This window comes from Cyprinodon tularosa, unplaced genomic scaffold (genome assembly GCF_016077235.1).
Source record: "Cyprinodon tularosa strain WSP-4 unplaced genomic scaffold, ASM1607723v1 ctg67, whole genome shotgun sequence".
Lineage (NCBI taxonomy): Eukaryota > Metazoa > Chordata > Actinopteri > Cyprinodontiformes > Cyprinodontidae > Cyprinodon > Cyprinodon tularosa.
Window position 1 is genome coordinate 2,011,300 of NW_024039418.1, and position 25,626 is coordinate 2,036,925.

The window sequence follows — 25,626 nt, forward strand, 5'->3', positions numbered from 1 at the left end:
GTTCACACGCATTAAGAAGCTCAAAGCTGTTTTATTGAGAATTTTTTTGATAGAGCAGCAAAAGGCTGGATGTAAGAGACCTTAAAATCTGGAAAACCGGGTTGGACTTTTTAGTTGGTTCCCCTAAAAATCTAGTTCAACCAACTGCCTTACACTGCAAAAAAATAACTACAGTTAAAACAATGACAGCTAGTGTAAAAATAAGTCCAACAAACTCAGGATAGTTTTTAGTTTTTCCAAAAGTAATTTCAAATCCACACCAGGAAAAGCAACATTAAACCCAAGATTTTCCACAGAGAGAGAATAATAAAGAACATAGTCTGTCTGTGAGTGAAGTTATGTCTGACGTCTTTTGCAGTTACTAAAGACTGAGAGTGAACATACATAAATGAGAAGATAAAATCAGAACGTAATCATGTATGTAATCAGTATTTAAGGCCATGCCCATACAGTTTATTAACCGAGCAACGCAGGCTTTTTCCAGACTAAACATAAGAAAACAATGTGAACATTACAAAAAACAGGAAAAAAAAACATTACCTGCTGTTAAAAAAGTGTTTTGTTGAGCTGGCAGCAGATGTTTGATCATCTTTTCCTTTTTCCAAGTTTGTTCTCCAATTTTGGAAATGGAATTAACTAACAAATACTCGCGTCAAATTCAGCTTGATTAAAAGCAGAACTCACCATATACTGAAGGGGGATCTGTCACAGGAAAACAGATAAAATATGTTACATCATTAATTTGATACGAAAGTAAAAATCCAACCATTCAATAGGAAATTTGTTGATTTTTAGTAACAATGATTTATTTAAAAAAAATACAATACTAACAATAGATCAATAACCAAAAATCCTTCAAAAACTATAAGTTAGACTCAAAACACTCAATTTATATCACAAAAAAAAAAATAATAATAATAATAATAACTGAAAGTCCAAAATGGCCTGTTCTTTTTATTTTTAATAAAAATGTCCACAAAGGAGTTCCATATCCTCCTAACTCAAAACAAAGTCCTGGAAGTGTTTCTCTGTTTAGGTCCAAAGTCCCGTTCCAAAATGAAAAATCAAAAAAAAGTGTGGTACCAACAAAAATCCCCAAAAAGAAAAATGAAGACCAGATCTCACTGGGAGCGTCTTTCTTTCCTCCCGGCGGCGTCTTCTTGCACTGGCCGGCGTCCTCTGAGTGCAAACTCCAATCAGGTTTCTAAATGTCCGTTCTGTTGCGCTGAGACCAACTTTGATTGCAGTTTAATCTGTCTTCTTTTATTTTAAACTAGTTTTTAGCATCCAACCAAACCAAAATCTCCCGCTGCACAGATCTGTGTGTGCGTCTCCCTCTCCGGTCAAGCAGCGCCCCCCCGACGCAGACGCCTGTTTTTAATTAACTAATTTTCTCCACACCCAAAAAAACCCCCCCATCATTCTAGAACCCAACGTCAGTTTTAAGCAGTGGAGATTCGAAATAATATTAGCAATGAAATAACAACTGTTCTGTTCTGTTGGTATAGATGCACGACATAGTTTTATCTGCTTTTATTGTTTAAAAGAATAAAACCATGGATTCCTTTCCTTCCACTTTACAATAATGTGCTAAGTGTTGCGCTAATAGAAAACCACTCAAAACACGACGTTGAAATTGGTTTTATAGACCCCAAAAAAATGGACAAAAGTTCTAAATGGTTTTAGATTTGTGATATTCTGCTATTAAATATTTGTGTAAAAGATGGGAGTCAGTATATCTACATTTCTATTTGGATAAAGAACAGTATTATCTGCCTTTGCTGAATTGACAGACTGCCATAAAAATAACTTTATCACAGTGATTCACAGTAATATATGTAACTAAATGGACAACTTAACATAAAGCTTCAGCTGGAAGCAGGAGGAAAAGAAAGCAGCACTTAATGTCAGAGGACTGGATATGAGTGAGGATGTGTGTGATGCAGACAGCTCTATCTGAAGCTTGTGCTGTTTGGTTTTCCCAAGTTTATCTTCATTTCATGGGTTTTTTCTCTCTGTCTTTGCAGGAGATGAGGAAACAGGAGTGGACGGCCATCATTCCCAACTCTCAGCTCATAGTTATTCCCTACCCACACAATAATCCCCGCAGGTACATGAGCACGAACTGTAGATATGCAGCATCATTATACCTCCTCAAAAAATACTTTTTTCATCAAACCTATTGTCTAACATTTACATGTCTAACATTCAGGGGCGGATCTAGAAAAATATTTATGGGGTGGCGAGAGGGGGGCAGGAATTTTTTAGGGGTGGCAACATATGGCATTTGTTTACACTGAATTTAATCACAGTTATCACAGTTTGGTGAGAATAGTATGTACAGTACTAGTGTTTCATGTGAAACGGTTCATATTAATAATACATCGTACAATGTGATCTCACTTAATAGGAGATAGTCTATCTCCTATGTTATCATACTTCTAGATGGGCCTTATGACAGGAAAGGTATTAAGGTAAGACACAGGTGCTGAGTCGCAGATGTGTGAGATTGACTGTCAGAGAGGCAGCTTTGCAGCATTTGCACAAGAACAAACGATAGAAAGAAAAAGTTCCCCATCAGAGATCTATGGACTGAGCTGGACTAAAGTGAGCAGAACTACACAGTAGAAATAAATGGGTCAAGGCACCCGAACAAGGTACTGGACATCTATGTATTGTTTACTCTGAACACACATTTACCCCATTTGTTCCTCAGTAACTTGACATACAGCAGTTAAGGCAACATGAAAGGGACATTTCATGCATGTAGATCTGCTGTAGATAGAGCTGTAAATGGAGGACCAACTCTGCCATATTTAAAAATAAATACAGAAATAAATAAATGCTCAATAAATAAATAAGCATACAATTAATTGCCACCAAAAATACAATCAACAAATAAATGTAATTAGAAATTATATTATAATGGCAGCCAGAAATGTTAAAAGGTCAGGCAGAAAGAAATAGCGGCGAAGAAATAACTAGGGTAAAAAAATACAAAGGAAGAATAAAACAGACAAAAATATGATAACATGCACATAAATAAATACTTAAAAATATAAGTAATGAAAAAATGAAGTTGAAGATAAGAAATGACAAAAAAATAAATAAGGTAAATATTAAAAAGGCAAAGAAATAAAGAAGCCAATTAAAAGAGTTATATACCTTTATGACTAGCTGTATAATTTAATTTCTACTTACATTTATTTGTTGTTTGTATTTTTGGTGGCAATTTATTTATTGAGCATTTATTTCTGTATTTATTTTTAAATATGGCAGAGTTGGTCCTCCATACTGCTGTATCAACAAATCAACAAAAAGGCGGGTTCTGTATGTTACATCAAAATCTCCACAAATCTGAAAAGAAGCAACAGAAAAATACATTTTGCTTGTGAGTTGGTTCATACGGGTCATTTCTGGATAGTTTCATATTATATATACAAAAAAAGAAACAACAACACTGCTTCATATTAAGCAGGATTCACACCAGTATCACATTTTTAACTTTTAACACTTTTGGTTTTATTAAAGGAAATATCAGATTTTCTCAGGTGCCAAAGCAAAATGTAACAGCTCTGTAAAGGCTCACCAGAGAGCATAATAAAGTTAACATGACTATAACAGCTGAATGCAGTGATTTCCATGTTGCTCAGCAAAACGCTTCACAACTTTATTTAGATCCAATGCCTTTGTGCGTTTTGATTTGAGTAAAACAAAACTTGATCGTCTCTTTTCTGTCATAGTTGACCGCAAATATGTCTTTATGAGCCTGAGACGTCAGGCCTAACTAACATCATAGTTAAAGAAATAACTTTCTGCAACCTGATTTTTATCATCTCAAAATCAGCATTTCAGCTATGCTAGCAACATTGTGCTTTCATTATGATTTCATTTCTCGATAGATAGTTAGTTTTTACCTGTTTCATCCCGTGTCTCCTCTCCCCATGACCCCTGGCTCCCTCGCTTTGCCCCATTCGGTTTTCAAAACAATCAGTCTCAGTCGCTCTCGCGTCATCTCGTGCTGCATTCACTGCAGTCCGACATTGGAAATTAGTGGCCGTAATTCTCAAATGATCCATAATTTATAAGCCTTGCCACCCCTACCGCCAACTGGGGTGGCAGCAGGGGTGGCAAGGCTGTCATTTAGGGTGGCAGTTGCCACCCTATGCCACCCCAGTAGATCCGCCTATGCTAACATTTATAATTAAGGTCGTTGTAGTTACCCAACAACAGTCAAACATTAATTAAAATTAACCCTATTACATATTATTAAGGGATATATGTGAATTATGAGTAACATTTTTGAAATAAAGGTCTGTATCGCATGATTTTATTCATTCCGAGCATCAAAATGTGCATTTTTCTGCATTTAAATTAGTGAAAATTTACACAGGTGTTTATATGTTTGACACCATATGCAAGATAATTTTATTAGCTTTCATTTAGCACCACTTTCAATGTTTTAGCAGAAACCTATGGGAAGCTACAAAGAAAAAAAAAAGACGTAATACCCCAAATTTTTCGACGTTTTTGACAAACGTCAACACGAAAACTAAATGGCTCTTGCGGCAGGCATATCCAAGGTCCAAGATAGAAATAACTGGCATATTTTGTTCATTTAGACCTTGGAGAATGGGAAAAACATCAAATTCAATAGATTTGATGAAAAAGGTATTATTTGAAGAGGTCTAAGCATCATGGTTTAAACACTTTTCTGGCTCTTCTTCTTACCAGCATGGAAACAGAGTTAAACTTGTTGCCATAGAAACATTTCAACACTGGAATTACTAATCTGATACCAAATGATATAGTGAAGTTTATTTTACTTGATACGGATAGGTGTCGGTTCTGAGAAAACAAAGAGAAAAAAACAATGCCTAGTGAGCAAACACCATTACATGGCAGCATTGCGTGCTCATGTTATGATGGTGTTGTTCACATGTTGTTATCAAAGCCCAGGAGGAGCTCCAGATGGCTGTTGAGCTCCGACAAACACACACTCTCATGTCTCCCCCTGCACACATTTCTCCCACGTGTAAAATCACTTAGTCGTCAAGTGTTTCAAAGAGATTTCTTTTGACAGTTTTAGAGAGATAACATTTATGCGTTATTTTACTTCTTATGAAATGACGAAAACGTAACAATAGCTTGTCTGGATGATTGTGACAGTGGAGACAGAGATATTATAGCTCGATGAAACAAGATGCACTCTTGTTCTTTGGACATGTTAAATCGGCTAGGCTTTGGTGAAAGGCTGTTGTTTCTGCCTCTGATCGTAGATATTCAAAACCAAGGGTGTGACTTTGTGATGAAAGTTGTTGGGGACACTCTAAGGGTGGGGCTGATGGACCTACAGTTATTCCACCCGAACGCTTTGATTAGGTTCTTTTATTTTCCAAAAATGAGCTCAAACATATATTTGTTGAATGCTTTCCTATTGTTGAGAACACAAGAGAGCCACAATACACTGATATCTACACTCACCGGCCACTTTATTAGGTACACCTGTCCAACTGCTCTTTAACACTTAATTTCTAAGCAGCCAATCTCATGGCGGCAACTCAGTGCATTTAGGCATGTAGACATGGTCAAGACAATCTCCTGCAGTTCAGACCGAGCATCAGTATGGGGAAGAAAGGTGATTTGAGTGACTTTGAACGTGGCATGATTGTTGGTGCCAGAATGGCTGGTTTGAGTATTTCAGAAACTGCTGATCTACTGGGATTTTCACGCACAACCATCTCTAGGGTTTACAGAGAATGGTCCGAAAAAGAAAATACATCCAGTGAGCGGCAGTTCTGTGGGCGGAAATGCCTTGTTGATGCCAGAGGTCAGAGGAGAATGGCCAGACTGGTTCGAGCTGATAGAAGGGCAACAGTGACTCAAATAACCACCCGTTACAACCAAGGTGGGCAGAAGAGCATCTCTGAACGCACAGTACGTCGAACTTTGAGGCAGATGGGCTACAGCAGCAGAAGACCACACCGGGTGCCACTCCTTTCAGCTAAGAACAGGAAACTGAGGCTACAATTTGCACAAGCTCATGGAAATTGGACAATAGAAGATTGGAAAAACGTTGCCTGGTCTGATGAGTCTCGATTTCTGCTGCGACATTCGGATGGTAGGCTCAGAATTTGGCGTCTACAACATGAAAGCATGGATCCATCCTGCCTTGTTTCAACGGTTCAGGCTGGTGGTGGTGGTGTCATGGTGTGGGGAATATTTTCTTGGCACTCTTTGGGCCCCTTGGTACCAATTGAGCATCGTTGCAACGCCACAGCCTACCTGAGTATTGTTGCTGACCATGTCCATCCCTTTATGACCACAATGTACCCAACTTCTGATGGCTACTTTCAGCAGGATAATGCGCCATGTCATAAAGCTGGAATCATCTCAGACTGGTTTCTTGAACATGACAATGAGTTCACTGTACTCAAATGGCCTCCACAGTCACCAGATCTTAATCCAATAGAGCATCTTTGGGATGTGGTGGAACGGGAGAGTCGCATCATGGATGTGCAGCCGACAAACCTGCGGCAACTGTGTGATGCCATCATGTCAATATGGACCAAACTCCCTGAGGAATGCTTCCAGCACCTTGTTGAATCTATGCCACCAAGAATTGAGGCAGTTCTGAAGGCAAAAGGGAGTCCAACCCGTTACTAGCATGGGGTACCTAATAAAGTGGCCGGTGAGTGTATATTTATAGATAGTTAGAGAGATGCCTTTTGGTGCATTACATTAAACAATAAATAACAAATAAAGAAAATAATGCAGACATCCCAAGTCTCCCGGAAGTTCTGGGAGTCTTCCTGATATAGTTAGTTGTTCACTGATGCCCACGAGTCGGATAAATTATCCCGGATTTTAGACTATGGGAGGTGGTGTTTCTTTAAAGTGAGTGGGGGCTGGTAGGCAATAATTCATGCATCATGTGCGGATTAGAACTACTTTAATTGGGCAGGAACAACAAGAGAGAGCGGGGTGTGAGGAGGAGGTTACTGGTGAAACCTGTGCAGCGTATCTGTCCAAAGCGATGCTCTGATCAATCAGCGTTCCAGGCGATTGGTTGTTAGTGCGTTTATACCTGAACACATGCAGGATGTTTATGTAAAACGTAGGGATGAACCAATTGATTGGCTAAAATGTCCTTAATTTTGGGAGATTAGTGATCGACCGACATTTAGATGTGAAGCAGATCTTATCCACTGATCTTTTCTAACTTAGCATTCCTCAGAGAATCACCCTCTGTCATTCTCTCAACTTTAATTTATATTTAAGCACAGTTATTTGGGAAGCTTTTATTTTGTTAAGGGTAGTGATTAATGTTTTTCAAGATAAAGTTAAAATATTGAAGTGGACTACTTGAAATCTTGATTTTAAAAATTGAAATATTGAAATCTTATCTTTTAATAAATGAAAGTGTCATTGTCAGTATTTAGTTGCTTAATTTATCCCTTTAAATGGTTTTCTTTGTTACTTAATTGGGCATATATTTTTTTTTTAATTTTGCAATTTTTTACAGTTTTATGATATTTGTGTGAAGCTTTCATAGGACCCAAATGCAGAAATGGAAGCTTTGGTGGTTTCTTGCAGATGTAATGAAAAAACATAAAAAATACAAAATTCAGAACTGGTCAACAATGACAACTCAAGAACCAAAAAAAGCTAGGAGACACGAGGGAGGAGAAGACCAAAAGAATGAGGAGGATCCAGTAAGGAGTAACTGAATAGGAGGTGTATATATTGGAGACAAACAATTGCAGGAATAGTTAGCTGATAGAAATTGAACTTGATTGATCTCATATTGGAGAAATTTAACTCTGCTTTTAACCCCTCCGCTGGGGGAGCTGTGGGCTGCCATTGTGCAGGACCCGGGGAGCAGTGTGGGGTTAAGGGTCTTGCTCAGGGACCCACAGTGGAGGCTGTGTGGATCGAACCGGGTTCTTGCAACCTTCTCAGAGCACAAGCTCTCAGCTCTAACCACCAGGCCAATACTCCCCAGTGGAGGTGTAGGGAGTAGGTGTAGACAGAAGTAACTAAAAGGAGCTAAGGGAAAGGAAAATGACACAAGGGGGCAACAAAGAGTAACTTAAAAAATAAAACACGCTGAAATATATCAGAAAAATGGTAAAGAAACGATCCAGAAAACACAGAATAACATCAATTAAAGTGTAACTGAGAACTTAAAGAGAAACTTACACAGAAGTCCACAAATGGCAGAATCATGACAGGAATCATGCTTTAGATAAATAAAAGTTACATTAACTTTTTCTAGTTATACTATAACTAGAAAAAGTTGGTTACGGTATAGGGGTGTAAATCACATCCATCATGGCGATTCGATTCAGTATCGATTTTCTGACCCAACGATTCGATTATTTTCATTACTCAAGAATACACAACGATACGATTCGATTAATCGGTTAAATTTTTTTTTTATTATTATTTTTTTTTTACACCTTACAGGCTAAACAAAGTTTCAAGTTTGAAATAAATCAATGAAAGCTGTAATATCGTTATGCATTTTTTTTATAGAAACAACAGCAAATAACAGAAGTAGAAAAGTTGCATTAAAAAATACTGCAAAAATACTGCAGAAAATCAGTGCAATGAGTGCAATGCAATACCTCGGCTCCAGACGTCCCGCCCCCTCCACAGACGCTCCACTGCTCCTCTCCCAAATTGCAGCTGACCGCAGACAGTGTCGCCGACAGGAGGCCGGCTTGTTTTGTTTTTATGACCGAAATTGCGGAAAACAACTCGTGAAGTTTGACCCGCTAGAAGAGCGAGGTGCGCAAGAACGCTGGGACCATTTTTCCACCTGGATCTCCGCTCTTTTTGGCCCTCATGTCCCTCCGTCGTCGGACTAAACTCGCCCCCACTTCCTCACCGCCTCGGCCGTATCTAGACCCACAGCGTGTAGCACAGACCACGCTTCAATATTGAGCATAATTTAAAAATGTCTGCATTAAGCTCACTGCAACACACTGCTGTAAGACTATAACCAGGAAGCGAGGTAGGAGGGCAAAATAGGTTTAGCGCCACCGCAGCACGGGAGGAGAATTACGCCCAGGAGCAAATGGAGAAAAATAGACCGGAGGGAAAAAAAACATGAATCGATTCTCTTGCGGACGTATCGATGCATCGGATCGTCGGCTTTTGGATCGATGCATCGATACAAAACGATTATTATTTACACCCCTAGTATGGTATGCTATATGCTATATTTCTAGACAAATGTTCAGATATTCCTTAAACACCCTCCTCTTCCCCAGTAGAGTGAGAAATGTAGTAACTTTGGAAGTTTTGCTAACTCTATTTTAAAGCATACCTACAAAGAATGTAACACAGCTCATTTTTATGTAATGGTAACTTTTTTTGAACAACAAAACATTCAAGAAATTATAAGGTTAAATGATAGAAAATGCTCAGAGGTTTGGGTAAACCAAAGTATTCTGAAGCGATAAACATCTCATCCTGTTTTCTTCCTGTTTCTGTTTGTAGCTGGAGCGCTAAGTTGTACCTTACTCCGAGCAACAGCGTCCTGCTGACGGCCATCGCGCTGATCGGAGTGTGCGTCTTCATCCTCGTGATTATCGGCATCCTCCACTGGAAAGAGAAGGTCAGCATGTAAAAGTAGTAAATACTCACATCTTCCTGTTGATTTATGTGTCAGTGAATGAAAGACGGACTCAGATTGGTCCCAACCTGACTGCCTGTCCTGTAGTCCACTGGCCCCCCCACTAAGCCACACATGCAGTCCATCTCTCCTGCTATCTATCCATCTCTGCGGGCCACAACCTGGAAGGGCGTTCAGCTGTAATTGCCTTCTTCTGTCCTTCCAGCACGGTAGATCTACTGCTCATTAATGCCTAAATGTGCCCTCCAGGGAGTCGCTGCAGAGTTTCTCATGTGTTTTGTTCTTCAGTTCCTTCTGGCCTGGTTGTTCTTAGCAACACCCGCGCACTTCAGTCACTGAAACGTGCACCATATCATTAGTGTGGCCAAGGATACAAATGGTTAATAGTTATTCCTGTGAAATGTGCTTTTTTTTATCGTTTCCTTTTCCTCCATCGCTGTGTGAACGGCGTCCGTGGATCTGAGGAGAGCAGCAGCTCCTCCTCGCTGGCATCCGGTTTGAACCATCTGCTGTTTTGAGCTTGTGGGCTTTGTGTGTGTGGATGTGTGACCACCTACCATATGAGCATTGTTACACACAGGAGCTCTATAATTGTCCTCCTTTTTAAGGTTAATATCAGTGCATATTAGCTACATCTGGAATAATGCTGAATTTCACTTATAGAAAAGATCTGGTTTCAACCGGCTCATATTTATAGCTTCCATCTTAAACTGGAGGACGGCAACAACAAACACAATACAAGTGGCATTTGAAAAATTACTGCAAATTCAATTCAATTCAGTTTATTTCTATAGCACCAATTCACAACACATGTCATCTCAAGGCTCTTTCCAGTTCACCAGATCATCCAGTCAGATTGATTCAAAGTTTTCTATCTAAGGAAAACCAGTTGATTGCATCGACTCATTGACTCTTCAGCAATCCCTCACACTCCACGCATACTAGTAGCGACAGTGGAGAGGAAAAACTCCCTTTTAACAGCAAGAAACCTCCAGCAGAACCAGGCTTAATGTGAGCGGCCATCTGCTGAGGCCGACTGGGGTTTAATTATTACCTAGAATGAAGGTCTTCAACAGGGGGTCCACCACTCCTAGGGGGTCCATGGAAGTACTGCATGGGGGTCGCGAAAGTTTTGGTTTCTTAGACCTTTTTTTATATTCCCCCCTGCATTTTTTTCCCCTAATTGAAATGTCTTTAAATCCACATTAACTGTAGTAAACAGATAAATGGAGGCAGAAGATGTCTTTCAGTCATCAATGCACACATTCAGCGACACACAGGAGCTCTTTCAAGCTGGGCACAGTTTCATTCACACCTGTCCCATCAACCAGGAATCAGAAATACTTTAAAAATCCCAGGGAGGGATTACTTTAGTTACATTACTCCATCTGTAATAGAGTGGCTATAGGACCAGTTTGATATGACACTATTTCATACTATATATATAATTAGGGGGTCCCCGCTCCATCTCTCCATCAGTTTGGGGGTCCTCAGCCTGGAAAATGTTAAGACTCCTGACCTGGAACAAATCAAAATGGTCACCTCATGCATTGCTTTCCAGTTTCATCTGGGTTTCTGGTTTGAACAGAAACAGTTATTGAGGTTTGGTTTGACTCTGATCTAAGTTCTGATTCCAGAAACCAGTAAATGGAAACCGGCACTTTCTACAGAACCATCATGAAATGTTTCTTCTCTGCTCTCCTCTTTTAAAATGTTCTTGAATAACTGCTGTTTTTGGCTGTTTGTTTACATTGTAATCAGATTATTTATAATGACTTGGTAAATAAGCCCAGGTACCACCAATAGTAACAGTATTACACTAGATATTCCTGTCTTCTATGCATATAGCTCTATGGGGTTTTTACAGGTGTAATCATACATTTTGCTCACATATTTGAAATTTTTATGTGTTCTGGTGACACATTTGTCAGTAATAAAAAATAAAGCAAACATATTTAGCTTTGTTGTTTAAACCACAGTTACTGTAGTTCAGTCTGAGTGATCTCTAAATATAGATATTTTTATAATTTTATTTACCTATTATATATTATATGTTTCATGTTGCACGATTGTACCATAAAAAATTCCTAGTTTGTGAACAATAAACCTGATTCTGAAAAAATTACCTTCAGCTTGCCAAGAACAAAGTGAACACCTTTTCCAAAAATTGCCTGAGGTTTTTTTCTTCTTTCCAATCTACAGTCAAGCCCGTTGTTTTCCAAACTCCTGTTCAGGCGCTTTGAATAACCCTACTATAGATAGTTTTGTCTTTTGTCCCATAAAGCAAACTTTTTAATATTACCCAAATCCATTTAATCCGTTAGCTACAAAGATACTTTAGGTTATTCCTGGAAGTTTGCACATTTTCCCGTTTATGCAAGGGCTCTATAAAAAAAGCATGTCTGGTTAATTGGTCTTTCTAAATTGCTTTTACAGGGTTCCCGCGGGTCCTTAAAAAGTCTTAAAAGGCATTGAATTCTTCAAAATAAAACTAAGGCCTTAATTGGTATTAAAATGTCTTAAATCAGTCTTTCGTAGGTCTTAATTTTTAAAACATCATAAATAGGATTATTTTTATTACGATTTATGTTTGTAATCTAAATAAAACGTTAAAATTGACAATTTTTTATTTTTTTTTATATAAAAAAAAAATAACGGCTCGCCATTATTGGTTCCGTCCCGATAGCGGAACCAATAAAAGCGTTGTTGCGGCCGGGACATTTGTGAGATGCGCCAATAACTTTTTGTCTGGAAAATATGAGCAAGTGTAAATGTAACCAAAATTGTCTCCAGCCAAGAGTTTTCTCCATGGCTAAAACCAGGGAACATACATGAGGCTCAGTGGATTTATGCAAGAAGTCATTCAAGCTCGGAACGATGGGAATTAAGGCAGTGGAGTCGCACATGCGAAGCGCGAAACACAAAGCGTCAAAATGGAGTTACTGAGAACCAGCCGGTATTTCTCAGTTTAGTTCCACCCTTGTCTCTGCAACGCCTCCACTTATCACCAAATCAAACATACTAAGAAAACCATACAAAGAAAAATAGCTGCAAAAAAGACTTAGCACTGGTTATGTTGGGGCTTTAAAACGGATTTGTTTTGTTCCCTGCTAAAACAAAGTTTGTGAATCCGTTTAAATAATTGTTAAAATATATCTGTCATTTGTGTGTTTTTAGCTTTCTTCCTGTATGGGAAGCTTTTCTAAATTTGAAACATTAGTGCAGTGGTTTATGTTAAAATAAACCTTTGGGTTAAGTTGTCGCAAGCGGGTTTTTCTTGTGAATTTGGTCTTAAATTTTTATTTCAAGTGGCATTAAAAAGTCTTAAAAAGTCTTGAATTTAACTTGCCTTATGCTGTAGGAACCCTGTTTTAAGTGTTTGTGCATAGATGATGTTGTGTCTCTATGTTGCTCTGCTCCCTAACCTGACTGGTGGAGATGGGCACCACTTAGCGCTGCAATAGACAATAGGTGGAAATATAACCTTGTGGGGTTAAAAACTCCAGCGATAGACTGAGCAACCAATGAATTTTAAATCTGCATTAATGTTTTAATTTGATCCAAAGTGCAACATTTATTACCAGCTTTCTACAAAGCTGAGCTGCTTTTACCAATGCTGTGCTTACAACAGAATATAAATTGCACTGATCGGAAATCTTAGTGAACGTTAACTCAGGACTTTTTGTGTGCTGGCTTTATAATGAATTCAGAATAATTAAAATTTTCGCTTTCAGTCCTTTTTGTTAAGGAACTCATTTTTTACTGGTTAAACTCAAAATGACTTTGGATAAAAATATTCTTTTTGTTGATAGAAACTGATCCATGGATCCTCTTTTTGCTACTTATCCTCTCTGTGAGGCTTTTATTCTTTAGTCTTGTCTTAAGTAAAGAAAACAAAGCTTGATGGATCCTCGACGCTACGATTCTTATTCTTCTCCAACAAAAACAGTTTGTTGTCAATCATTGGTGTCTTTGTCTGTCTGTTAGGTGAGCACCACCTCTGATTTTGCTGCTTCTGCCTGAATCTGAGCAGACTTTGGATCTAAGAGGTTTTGAGGGTATTTTTACCACAGGGTACGACACAAAGAACTTATGAAAATGTTAAAAAATGAGTCAAACTAGCAGCAGGTGGTCCTTTGTGGCACAAGTAAGCAGGCTGTGTCAGACGCTCACAGCACTCCTACAACACTCCTTAGAGGAATCTGTTAAGTATTGAGTTTTAGTCTACGCTACCTTCAGTTCAGCTGCTTCTTTCAACACAGCTAAACACAATCTAATGACCTAATTTTTGGACATTTTATCTATAATCATACGGTTCAACTGTCTTTTTTTTTTCTTCTTAAAAAAAGCATTTAAATCAACACTTTTCTTTGAGCTTTTAATACTTTTTACAGGGAAATTCTTTCTAGATCAGTCCTGGATTCCCCCTGAGGCCGTCTTCATATTAGCTTCCGGCTGATTCCTCTATAGGATTTATGTCAGGGCACTGAGTTAAGATGGTAATTGTCTCTTCTGAGAACAGGTTTCATGTAGACTGGCTCCATGTTTTAAACCATTTTCTAGCCTACTGACTATCAGTTTTGGTGTTATGTTAACCCTTTAAAGCCCGATCCAAGAATAAAACAAAACAGAAAATTACTTTTTTTTGGTTTGAAGTCCTTATTTGGCCTTTTAACAAAATATGTAAAAAGAAAAAACAGAAATACATTTTTTATATTAATAATTTATTACTATGTGATAAGTCAAGATTATTTTTTGTGTAGTCTTCTGCTCTCTGTTATCAGGTATATCTGATTGTGTACAATAGGATTTTGAGCAAAGTTTTTACCATTAAATTATGCAAAAGGTGTCAGACGCAAAACATTTCAGAAACCGTATGTATCAAATATGATACATTTCGCATTACAGGGTTAAAAGCTACCAAACTGTCATTAAAAACCTAGTGGTATTTAAAGGAATTGTTTAAAGGTACACTATGCAACCGGTGTTGCTTTTCCAGCGAGGCTCCCCCCAGAGGGCGAAAGTAAAAGTGCACTGTCGAAAATAGGCTCAGCTGTTCTCCTGGATTCTCTGTCAAGCCAGGCGCGGTTGTTTTGAGCTTAGCAGACAGACGAACACAACGAATGACTAAGCATCTGACGCGCGTGACGCGCCGCAAACGCGCTGCTGCTCGAGATGGAAAAATTGAATTTTTGCTGCTCAACGCGCCGCATCATCCAATCACAGAAAATGATTTGGGAGCTGGCTGGGAGAGAGACACAGCGCTGATGACACAGACCGCTCTGATCACTTCTCTTAAACAGTTTATTAACGCATAAATTAACTTAAAATGCAGAAATCTGCCGGCAGAATATGTTCGCTTTTATTATCCTGCTGCCTGCAGTTTGGATTATTTAGATGAAAAACACCTACCAGCCGCCGCGGTGAACTGCGAGGAGGCAACCCGGCCAGAGGCTGCTGATGAAGGGATTCCTACTGACAGCGCACCGCTGGTATGTGGGGGTCTGAGCAGCTCCGACAGAAATAACATTGGGAGGCAGGATTGTACTCTGGATGAACTGACTGCACTGATGAAGTTTTCAGGTGTATTTTCTCACTTAAAAACATATTAAAACTACTTTATTCCCACTGATCACAGCAAATATAGGTTGCGTCTCTCCCCTCCTGCAGGAAGCCGTTGAAAGTCCCTTTCTGTGTGTGTTCAGTCCTTCTTTTACAAACCTACACTTTTGAACCTAACAATTTTGTTAAGGGTCACAGCTGCAGCTGTTTCATCATAACAAGATTTTGTTAAAAAAAACAAAAAAACAAACAGAAAAGCTAGATTGGTGCAGGAGGAAAATATTTGTTTTACTGAAGACAGATTTGTGTATTTATAATAGTTTGATAAAGGTTAACAGGTTCAAGATATGTAAATATTTACCTTTGGTTACAATACCAACGTCGACACCAAACATTCTGCACTAATAGAAATAGTTGGTTGAGATGAAGCTCAGATCATTTTAGCTCAAAGAAAGAATTGAGAAATTACTTTATCCCACTTAAAGCAAAAAAAAAGAAGCAAAACAGGAGTGAACGTCAAGCTTTTGAACTTTGAAGCCAACTTCAGGATGCAAAGAGGCTAAGAAATATATATTATACTAAAGCATAGTATCTACCAGATCAGCTAATGCTAATGCTAACTAATAATTAGCATTTGTGTACCTAGCACAAGGTGACAAACAGTAAAGAACCAGAGTGTGCGAGTTCACCTTTAAAAAGTAATATTTCTGTATAGGTGATTTTCTCCCTCTGACATTTTTATTTTTCATTCCCAAAAAGGTTTGCTCTAAAAGATAAATTAAATTTTAGTGTCTTATGCGAGATATTTCTTTGTTTTTTTTTCCAGATTCATCAAATGCTTCTACTTTGTTTGAGATATCATTTTTTTTCAGTCATTGATGTTTAATTTCTTTTGATCATCCATACGCCTATTTATTAACTTACTACTGATAGAGTTATTTATTTCATTTTTTTAAGCGTGATTTGTTTTTTGTTCTTTACCTTATATCTGAGGTTCAACCTGACAGCTTTTAACTGATAAGCTGATGATGAAAGAACAGTTGGTCTATTATATGCTGTATATCCATCATAAAGCTTAGGGATGCACAATATAATCGGCCCCCTATCGGTATCGGCCTTAAAACTGAATATCGGACATCGGCCACCCCACCGATATTTAACCCGATATTTGATCATCTTCTGAGTTTCTAAAGTCTAAAAAAAAAAAAAACACTACTTCTTCTTTCTCAAAAACTTCTTTTTTACAGAATTAAAAACTTCTAAAGACGAGGGAAAAATATTGATACATTAAAATATCCCAATATCTTCATATGCTGATATATTGCCATTTAAAAACACCATATCAATCTCTTTTACTAATGAAATATTGCTATATGTCATCGTTATGCTACGAAATCCCCCGAAAATTCACAAAATTTTGCCATATTTTTATATGTGATATATTGACGCGGTATCGATCTATTTTACTAACAAAATCTCACAAGAATTTGCAAAATATCACGAGAGTTTGTAACAGAACGATGAAATTTCACCAGATTTTGAAAGTAAAATAGATCGATACCGCGTTTTTAAAAATCTATTTGATATCAGCATATGAAAATATATTTGAGTATATTATTTTTCAAAGTGTCAGAAATGGATAACAAAACTGCTATTTTCAATGACTACTTATTTTTGTCCAGCTTTAACATCAGTATCGATATCGGTTATCGGCTACATAAGTTTTAAAATATCGGCATATCGGATATCGGCCAAAATCCCAATATCGTTCATCCCTAATAAAGCTATAATCCCTCAATCCCACGTTTGAATTTCAGATGTAAACCGTCTCCCATTAAAGCAAATAGATTCTATTCACACTTTTTAAAAGCCTGGGTTGGGGCCTCTAAACCTGAAAGGCACAGATCAGGACAGACGGGCTAATGTGGTGTGACCTCCGGCGTCATCCAGAGAATCAAGATGGGGGGAGGAGTGATGTACGCCGGTTGCTAACATCCTCACTCATATCTCATCTCCTCTCATCCTGCTTACGACGGGGCATCCTTTAGGGTCAGGGGGAGACAGCTGATTGACATTTAGCATTTCTGTCTGTTTGTACTGCTGCTTCTGGTATTTGCTCTTCTAATAACAAAGTCAGATAGAAGGCAGAAGCAGGAGGGGAGTAAAGACGTGTTGTCCAGGCTAACAAGCCAGCAGGGCTCTGCTGCAAAATCCTGTGTATTTCAGTCATAAGGGAGGATAATTTATACATCTAAGCCAGAAAGGAATAGAAATGAGGATAAAGGGGGGGGGTTTAAAAACATGAAGCAAAATGTAATCAATCTGATCTTCACCCAGGTCAAATTTAATTAGCTGACATTTAATCCCAGTGATGCTCCACTGGAGCTACCAACCTGCTTTAAGACACAAACTCACAACTGTGTCTATAAAATCTATCGACAGGAACAAATCAATGCAGAGCTGTCAAATAATGATTCAAGGCTGACGTTGAATATTAGGTGTCACGCATTGGCTGGTCAATTACTGCAGCATCAGCCCAATGGATCGCTCATCTAAAGCTAAGGGAGGAGTCAGTCCATCAGCCCCATGAAAGAGTTTGGCATCTTAACAGAACATCATTTAGCATCAGATAGAAGAAAACGACAGGATAGAAACGGTGCCATCATGATTGACTGTCCATCTATAAGACATGATGGGGGGAGAGGTTTGTCTAAACAGCTTAAATAATTCAAAAGTAATAGTTATTTTAGCAAAAACAAATAGCTGTTTACCGATCTGTCAACCTGAAATATTGATTCCACCGTCTGGTGATTAATTATTTTGTTTTTGTTTTTGCACTCAGCTTCTGTTCATTTGTTTCCTATTTCTATCTCACTCTTAAAGACACAAACTCCCCTAAGGATGGTTAAGATTTTAGATATTGAGTTCTATCAATTACTTTTATAATCTCAGTGTTTAAATGCAGATGTGTTGTTCATGGAGACTTGAAGCTAGGAGCTACTTTGCAGAAATACTGCTAACCGTTTTCATCGCCATATTGGGTTGTTTTATACAAATAGGTGTTATTATCATGGGAATTAAATATAAAAGGAATTCACAAAGAAGTATCCTTCCTGTGTGAAACAGCGACTAAAAAAAGAACATGTAAAATGGTCTCTGATGTGTTCTAGACTGCAGGATCGTTTCTAAATAAGTCACCTGCTACTATCAACACCAAAGGAGTTTTTACTGCTGGTAGATAATATAACCCTGTGAGTAATAAATGAACAATCCAAAACCAGATAATTTAGAGGCTCAGATATCAGCTTTTGCAAAAAAAATAAAATAAAAAAATAGCGTTATTGGTGGTGGTTTTATAAATATAATATTCCTCCTCTAAGACCGTTAGCTTCAGCCTCCAAGACAAGCTAATTTGGATTTCTACTAAATGAGGGCACCAGGGAAGCTATTCACTGAGATATTACACTGCTCAAAAAACTAAAAGGAGCATGCAAATAACACATCCTAGATTTAAATGAAGAACATTTTCTCATTGAATACTTTGTTCTGTACAAAGTTTAATGTACTGAAAACAAAATCACACAAAAATCATCAATGGAAATCAAATTTATTAACAAATGAAAGCCTGGATTTGGAGTCAGACACATAATCAAAGTGGAAAAACCCACTACAGGCTGATCCAACCTTGATTTAATGTCCCTAAAAGGGGTCAAAATGAGGTTCAGTATTGTGTCTGACCTCTCTACAACACCTGGGCATGCTCCAGGTGAGGTGGAGGATGGAGGAATTTCCTTCCAGGCCTTGACTAAAATCATTCGTCAACTCCTGGACCGTCTGCAGTTCAGCGTGACGTTGGTGGATGGATCGAGACATTATATCCTAGATGTGCTCAATCGGATTCCAGGTCCGGGGAATTGACGGTCCAGTCTATAGCTTCAATGCCTTCATCTTACAGGATCTACTGACAAACTCCAGTCATATGAGGACTAGCATTGTCCTGCATTAGGAGGATTCCAGGGCCAGCCACACCAGCATGCGGGGGGTCTGAGGATCTCTGTACCTAATGGCAGTCATGCTACCTCTGGTGAGCACATGGAGGTAGCATGACTCACCAGGATTGGCAAATTCTCCACTGGCGAATTTGCCAATCCCGGTGTTCTCTGGCAAATCGCAAGCATCTTGCATGGTGTTTGGCTGTGAGCACAACCCCCATCTGGAAATGTCAGGCCCTCATACCATCCTCATGGAGTCGGTTTCTAACCATTTGTTCACACAGGCACATTTGTGGCCTGTTGGATGTTATTTTGCAGAGCTCTGGCAGTGCTCCTCCTGTTACTCCTTGCACAAAAGCTACTGTTGGGTTACTTCCCTCCTAGGGCCTGTCTCCTGGTAGCATCTCCAGCCTCTAGAAACTATGCTAACAGATACTGCAAACCATCCTGGATGAGCTCCACTACCTGAGCCACTTGTGTTGTAGAGTCTGTCTCATGTAAACACCAAAAGTGACTAAAACATCAGCCAGAAAGCAGTTGTACTGAGAAGTGTTCTGTCTTCCTAATTTCCACTGGTATTTATACCATTTGCACAACAACATGTGAAATTGATTGTCTGTGCTACTTCCTAAGTGAACAGTTTGATTTTACAGAAGTTGCATTTGATTAAAGTTATACTGTGTTGTTTATGTCCCCTGTAATTTTTTTTGCAATTTGACAGATCCTCAATTCAGAAACCCTAAACTATCCCTCTAAGGCCGTAAGCCTCATTATATTGTTCTTTCAAATGTGCTTCTAACACTTGAATTGATCCAGCATAAAGAAATCAGCCATCTTTTTCATTCTTAACATTTAATCACTGTGCTAAGCAAGTAAACTCAATCACAGTAAAAACATGAGCAGATGATAATGTTCACAGTCATACTGTAAAACGGGAGTCGTTCTGTTGCTAAAGTTGCTAATGATACAAAGTGGTTAAAATTACCTCCAACTGGCTAAAATACCAAATTGCAGAAAAGGATCGTAGATTTCTAAGAGCTCCTCCAGGCAATTTTCCCACACTTACATGGAAGCTGTTTGTTGTTACAAATGTTCCTTCCAGACGTGAAAAGACTCCCTGCTGCTCTAATCCGACGTCAGGGAACTCATTTGCAGTCCTGATTCTTTGCAACCATCTCCAATTGAGGCAAAGCCCAATTCAGTCTTCAGCTCTGCAGCATTCAGACTGACAATAATCTCATGTTGACATTTCTGGTGCATCTTATGAAATATTTTACACTCACAGTTACTTTGAAATTATATTTTGATATATAATATACTTGAATAGATTTTATATAACTGCTTGCCATCATTTTACTCGTGTGTGTCAACAGCTGATTTATTCATCATCATCTTACCCAATCATACCTACTTCCTGCTTCTCTCAGTGATGCTGGTGTGAAATGCTCACCTATTGATGTTTTTTAAACACAACTCTGCCTGTTTGTCAGGAATTCTCCACGAACCAGATGCTCGTTCGTTTTCTTTCAACTGTTTCTAGGCACATAACCTGTTGACTTAAAACTAGATTAAGAGAAAGTTTTAAACAAATTAGCCAATAACATTTATTAGGTGGATTTATTATGGCATTACTCCACAGAAGCAATCATACTACTTGACTGATTTTAAGATAATTTTCTACTTAGCTCCATCCCTGTCCATGCTGAATGGTGCTCCCACCCACTGAGAGGTTTTTACTTCACAGCTTTGGTATTCATGCCAGCCTGCTCTATTTTCCTTTTTCCAGAGTTATCTCGATGGATGGTAGCAAAAAAGGAGCTGAGCAGAATCATGAAGGACTAATTGATGTCCTGAATTTCTTCCACCTGAGCTGTGAATTGCCGCGGCTCCTCCAAACCTATAAATGTGCTTTGTGGCTGGTTTTCTGATAAAAGTTCTCTATTAGTTAAAGGAATAGTACACCCAAAACATGATTAGCCTTCATTTTCTACTCACCCCCATGCTGAACAACACTCTGGAGTACTTTTTTGATATCTCAAATGCATCTGGAGATCTGGGAGGCTTCTTGCTGTCTGCTGACATTCAAATAATGGAGGTCTATGGCGCCCGAGGCAGAAAGGTCCATAAAAGTCCACAGAAAACTTGTCAATATTCCTCCATACTGCTCGTCCAATGTATTCCAAGTGTCCTGAGTGGGTAACGTCCATAATTTACTCGAAACAAAGTCATTTTGAATGTTTTTAGAGCATAAACAGTAGTGTATAGGATTTCCTGAAAGCGCGTTCACGAGTCTACGGAAACCGCGGCAGACCAAACCAGATGAAAGTGCGCATTCAGCTCGGCAAAGAACTCATGCTCTTCCTCAACACTGAAGTCCTCAGACATTTTTCTTTCGTTGTTTCTTTCTTTGCACAGGTAAACAGCACATTTCTTCTTCTACGCTTGCATTATCGGCAGAGCAGACGCTGAATGCGCACTTTCATCTGGTTTGGTCTGCCGCGGTTTCCGTAGACTCGTGAACACGCTTTTAGGAAATCCTATACACTACTGTTTATGCTCTAAAAACATTCTAAATGACTTCGTTTCGAGTAAATTATTGACCTTAAAAAGAACGGTCGAAAAGAAAGACTAATCTCTGCACTATAGTCAGCCATGGTTGATAATTTTCTTCCTGCCTCTGCTTAGCAAGACTGAACAGAATAGTGCTCTTTGCTGAATATTAACAGAGATGGCAAAAGTACTCACTTTCTGTACTTGAGTAAAAGTACAGATACTTGTGTTAAAAAATACTCTGGTAAAAGTGGAAGTACTGATTAAACTTCTTTACTCAAGTAAAAGTAACAAAGTACAGACTTGTAAATTTACTTAAAGTATAAAAGTAAAAGTAGAAACCACTTTTTTCATGCCGTTTCCTACATTTTAAATGGATGTCTGCCAATAGGACCAGATCTCCGTTGTGTTCATTTTCAATCATCTCGTCGTCCATGCTACTATGCTAACGCCACCGCCACCAAGCTGCAATGATTTGCCGCCAATGAATACCGCCGAATCTGTCGATTCATCTTGTAGTGGTGCGTCAAATGCAAAGTAGATTCCCATCCAATTAGATTGAATTTGATGACGTGAAAAATAATAACGGTAACTCCATTGAAATGATTCAAAACTAAAGTAACGAGCCAATTTTTTAAAATGTAAGGAGTAGAAGTAAAAAGTCGCCATAAAAATAAGTAGTAAAGTAAAGTAAAAATAGAAAAATCTACTTGAGTACAGTAACGAAGTATTTGTACTTCCCATCTCTGAATATTAATAACGTTAAGGTTAGAATTAGGCGACCTGACCATGCAGGTAAAGGCAGCCTTTGAAAAGATCAAATTCAATATGAATTCAGCACCACCAAGCCAAACATCCTGGGTCACATCGGTAAAAATCAGATCTGTGTTCTTCAGACTGTCATGAAAAGATCAGATACGGGTCCTATATGGGATTTGGGTCACTTCAGGCTGCAGTGTGAACGTCGCCTATGATGAATGTCAGTCTAACTATTTTTTTGTCCCACAAATCATGTTTGCTTTGTAAAATATAATTAGGGATGCTTTCACCCCTGATGAAACTATCGGGGGAACTTTCCTAAATCGACCAGAAATGTCAATTTCACACCTCCGTCCGGTTTGGTTCACTTTAACAATGCAGTATGAAAGCAGAGCAAACCTCCTGGACAGCTGCTCCTGTGGGGAGGAAGCTACTGAGGATGAGGAGCAGGCGATGCAGGAAGTTTGTTTTTACTAGTAGGACCGACTCTTTCTCCCTTTAGTGTACTTTCCCTTTCATTTGCTGGGGGGAATATTTGCTTTCTGTCTTTCCTTTATGGGCAGAACAAACAGTTTGCTTATTTAAACCAGACTTCAGTTCAGACAAGCATTAACAGCTTCCTAAGTGAAATGAGCTGGACCATTTTAAGCGAATCAAAATGATGGGACTACCTGTTCCTTCCAGGAATGTGAAAAAAAGCCAATTCTTTACTGTGAAATCTGACAGATTTGGATCGATTTCATCATGAACAATTTAAAGGATACCTCAGTTCTTCTCTGCAAGATATCTGATGCTTTTGAAACTCCCTGACTCGGCATCTCAGGTTATGTTTCTACCATGAAGAGAAAACTAACAAAAAATAACAACAAGATGAAAAAGCTCTGCTGCCTTTTTCCAGCCTGAGCTCATTTAAAATACAGAGGTGAGGAGGAAACCTGCTCCAGGTTTGGATTCTGTTAAAAAAAAAAAAAGGTTCTTAGGGCTTAAAGGTCAAGACCTGCAGCTCACAATGAAAGAATCATTACGAGTCGTGCTGTGAGACACTTTTACTGATTTTTAAGGAAAGTCTGTTTTTCTAGCAGCAAGATTCAAAATAACAGTTTGCTAATTTTAAACACCAGAGTTCTGCTGTCCTGGAGTTTACATGCTGAGTCACCTGTGATAAAGTCCGAGTTACTGAGTGCATTAGTGAAGAATTCATTGTACTTTTATTGCACCACAGCGGGGAAATTTGGGTGTAATAGAAACAGATTTACAGAAGGAAGCTTTAAAAGTTAAACCGTTCAGCAGAAGATAAAAAATTCCAACAATCCACTAAGTTTCTGCTCCTCTGTGTTTTTGTGTCCCTCAGAAAGCGGACGACAGAGAGAAGAGGCAGGAAGCCCATCGCTTCCATTTTGACGCCATGTGAAGGAGGAGCGCTGCATGACGGAGGAGCCTCCTTTCCTCCTCCGCTCCGTCGGCCACAATTTCAAACATCCACTCATTTTGACCCAGACTCATTCCTGGGACCTGTAATTCCACACTTATCTGCCCTAAAGAGTTTCTGTTTTTATCCTTTTCAGTCAATGAGCAAAGTGTGAAATATTTATGTTGCATTTGATTTATTCATTCCAGTGTTTGAAGCATGGGGGGGGGGCTTCCTTCTAGGGATTACAGTGAAGATTTAAGCAGCGATTTATCACGACTGACTCTGTCTCGGTCTGAGATTTAAATGCCAGCCATGCAACCTGCTTCTACCTGTTTGTTGGGGAAAATGTTTACTAAAGCGAAGCATCTTCTGGGTCAAATGTTAAAAAGGGTGTAATATTAACTGCTACTGCTTTTCATCTTTGTATATTTTATTCACGTCAGGCTTCTTCTGAGAATCTAAACTGATCTGAATGGCCTGATATTGCTTTGACCAGGAGCTGCAGAAGAACCGGCTCTGTTCTGTGTGTTAAAGCTTCCAGCCTCACCTAACCTGATGGAACAGCTTCCCAGTCTGCTGGGCGCAAATTAGTCTTTTTCCCCAGTTGATTGTGTCGCAGCTTATTGTGAAAATGCATAAAAACGACGGGGGTATCCTGCAGAGATGTAACAGTCGTGCATCCAGGCTGAGGGAATAGTCTAGAAACTGTTAATCCTGCTGAGTGAAACAAACGTTTCTCTGGAAATAGTTTTTTGTTTTGTCGTTTTAAAGCTTAATTGATCTGTTATTTATTTTAAAGGATGATCTTTTGTCCACTAAGTTGTTTGCACTTTTTTTTTTTAAACTAATTGGGTGTATCTACTGTAAGTGATTTTTTGTATTGTGGATTCAGCTTGCAAATGAATGTTTATGCATCTAACTGTGTTTAACTCACTGTGGCTGAGAATAAAGGTTTCTGCTTAAGTCAGTTACTTTATGTGTTGCATTATTGTGATTGCTTCCAACAAGGTCCTCCTTCCGCTACCTCTGCACATTTCTCTCCTGAAGATGCTGCATAAGAACATCCTGCTTGTGAAGAAGCCGGAGGAGAATAATCTAAATGTGTAATGAGTTCAGCATCAGTGAAATTAAATGGCCTTTCATTTTCCAGAGGACCCCCAGAGGCAGCTGGGAGCATCCCAGTGGGCCCCTCGCCACACTCCAGGAACCAACCTGCTAAACAGACTAATGCAGGGTGGGGAGTCAGCCTTCTCCACGCTGCAAATGGAAGTAAGCCTGTCTGAAGTGAGTGTTTGCTGCCTAGCATGGGTGGGGAGGGTGGGGGCAGGACAAAGAAGTAGGTGGTACTACAAGCTGTTATAAAGATGAGCAGAAATCGGCTCGATAAAAACAGGAAATCTTTAAAAAGTAAAAGCATAGGAGGGAAATATGAAGGAAATTAATTATTACCCATTAAGGCTTTTGTTTGTTTTTGTTTTTTTTATTTATTCAAGCTTAATTAAAAGTTCAGGAATAATTTCTAACCTCTACTTTGCTTTAGGATTAAATCCTCACTTTTAAGGCAGAATAAGATAAATATTTTAGTCAAGAACAAGTTTATATGGGGAGTAATAAAAATAGATATTACTGTAGTAGAAGCTGAGAATTGTCCTAAGAGCTGCAACTGACAGCAAACTAAAGCTAAGATGCAGTCAAACGTGCTAGCAGGC

The 25,626-nt window shown here is 38.8% G+C and overlaps 1 protein-coding gene across 1 annotated transcript in view; it reads left to right on the plus strand.

Annotated features, from left to right (window-relative positions):
- The window catches only part of itfg1 (integrin alpha FG-GAP repeat containing 1), a 282,738-nt gene extending 257,854 nt beyond the window's left edge, over nt 1-24,884 (plus strand). The window contains exons 16-18 of the mRNA XM_038267323.1: nt 2,028-2,110; nt 9,508-9,625; nt 23,858-24,884. Coding sequence (XP_038123251.1) covers nt 2,028-2,110; nt 9,508-9,625; nt 23,858-23,917 — 261 coding nt within the window. The 3' untranslated portion in view covers nt 23,918-24,884. The remainder of the gene's footprint in view (nt 1-2,027; nt 2,111-9,507; nt 9,626-23,857) is intronic.
- Nucleotides 24,885-25,626: the final 742 nt, after the last annotated feature.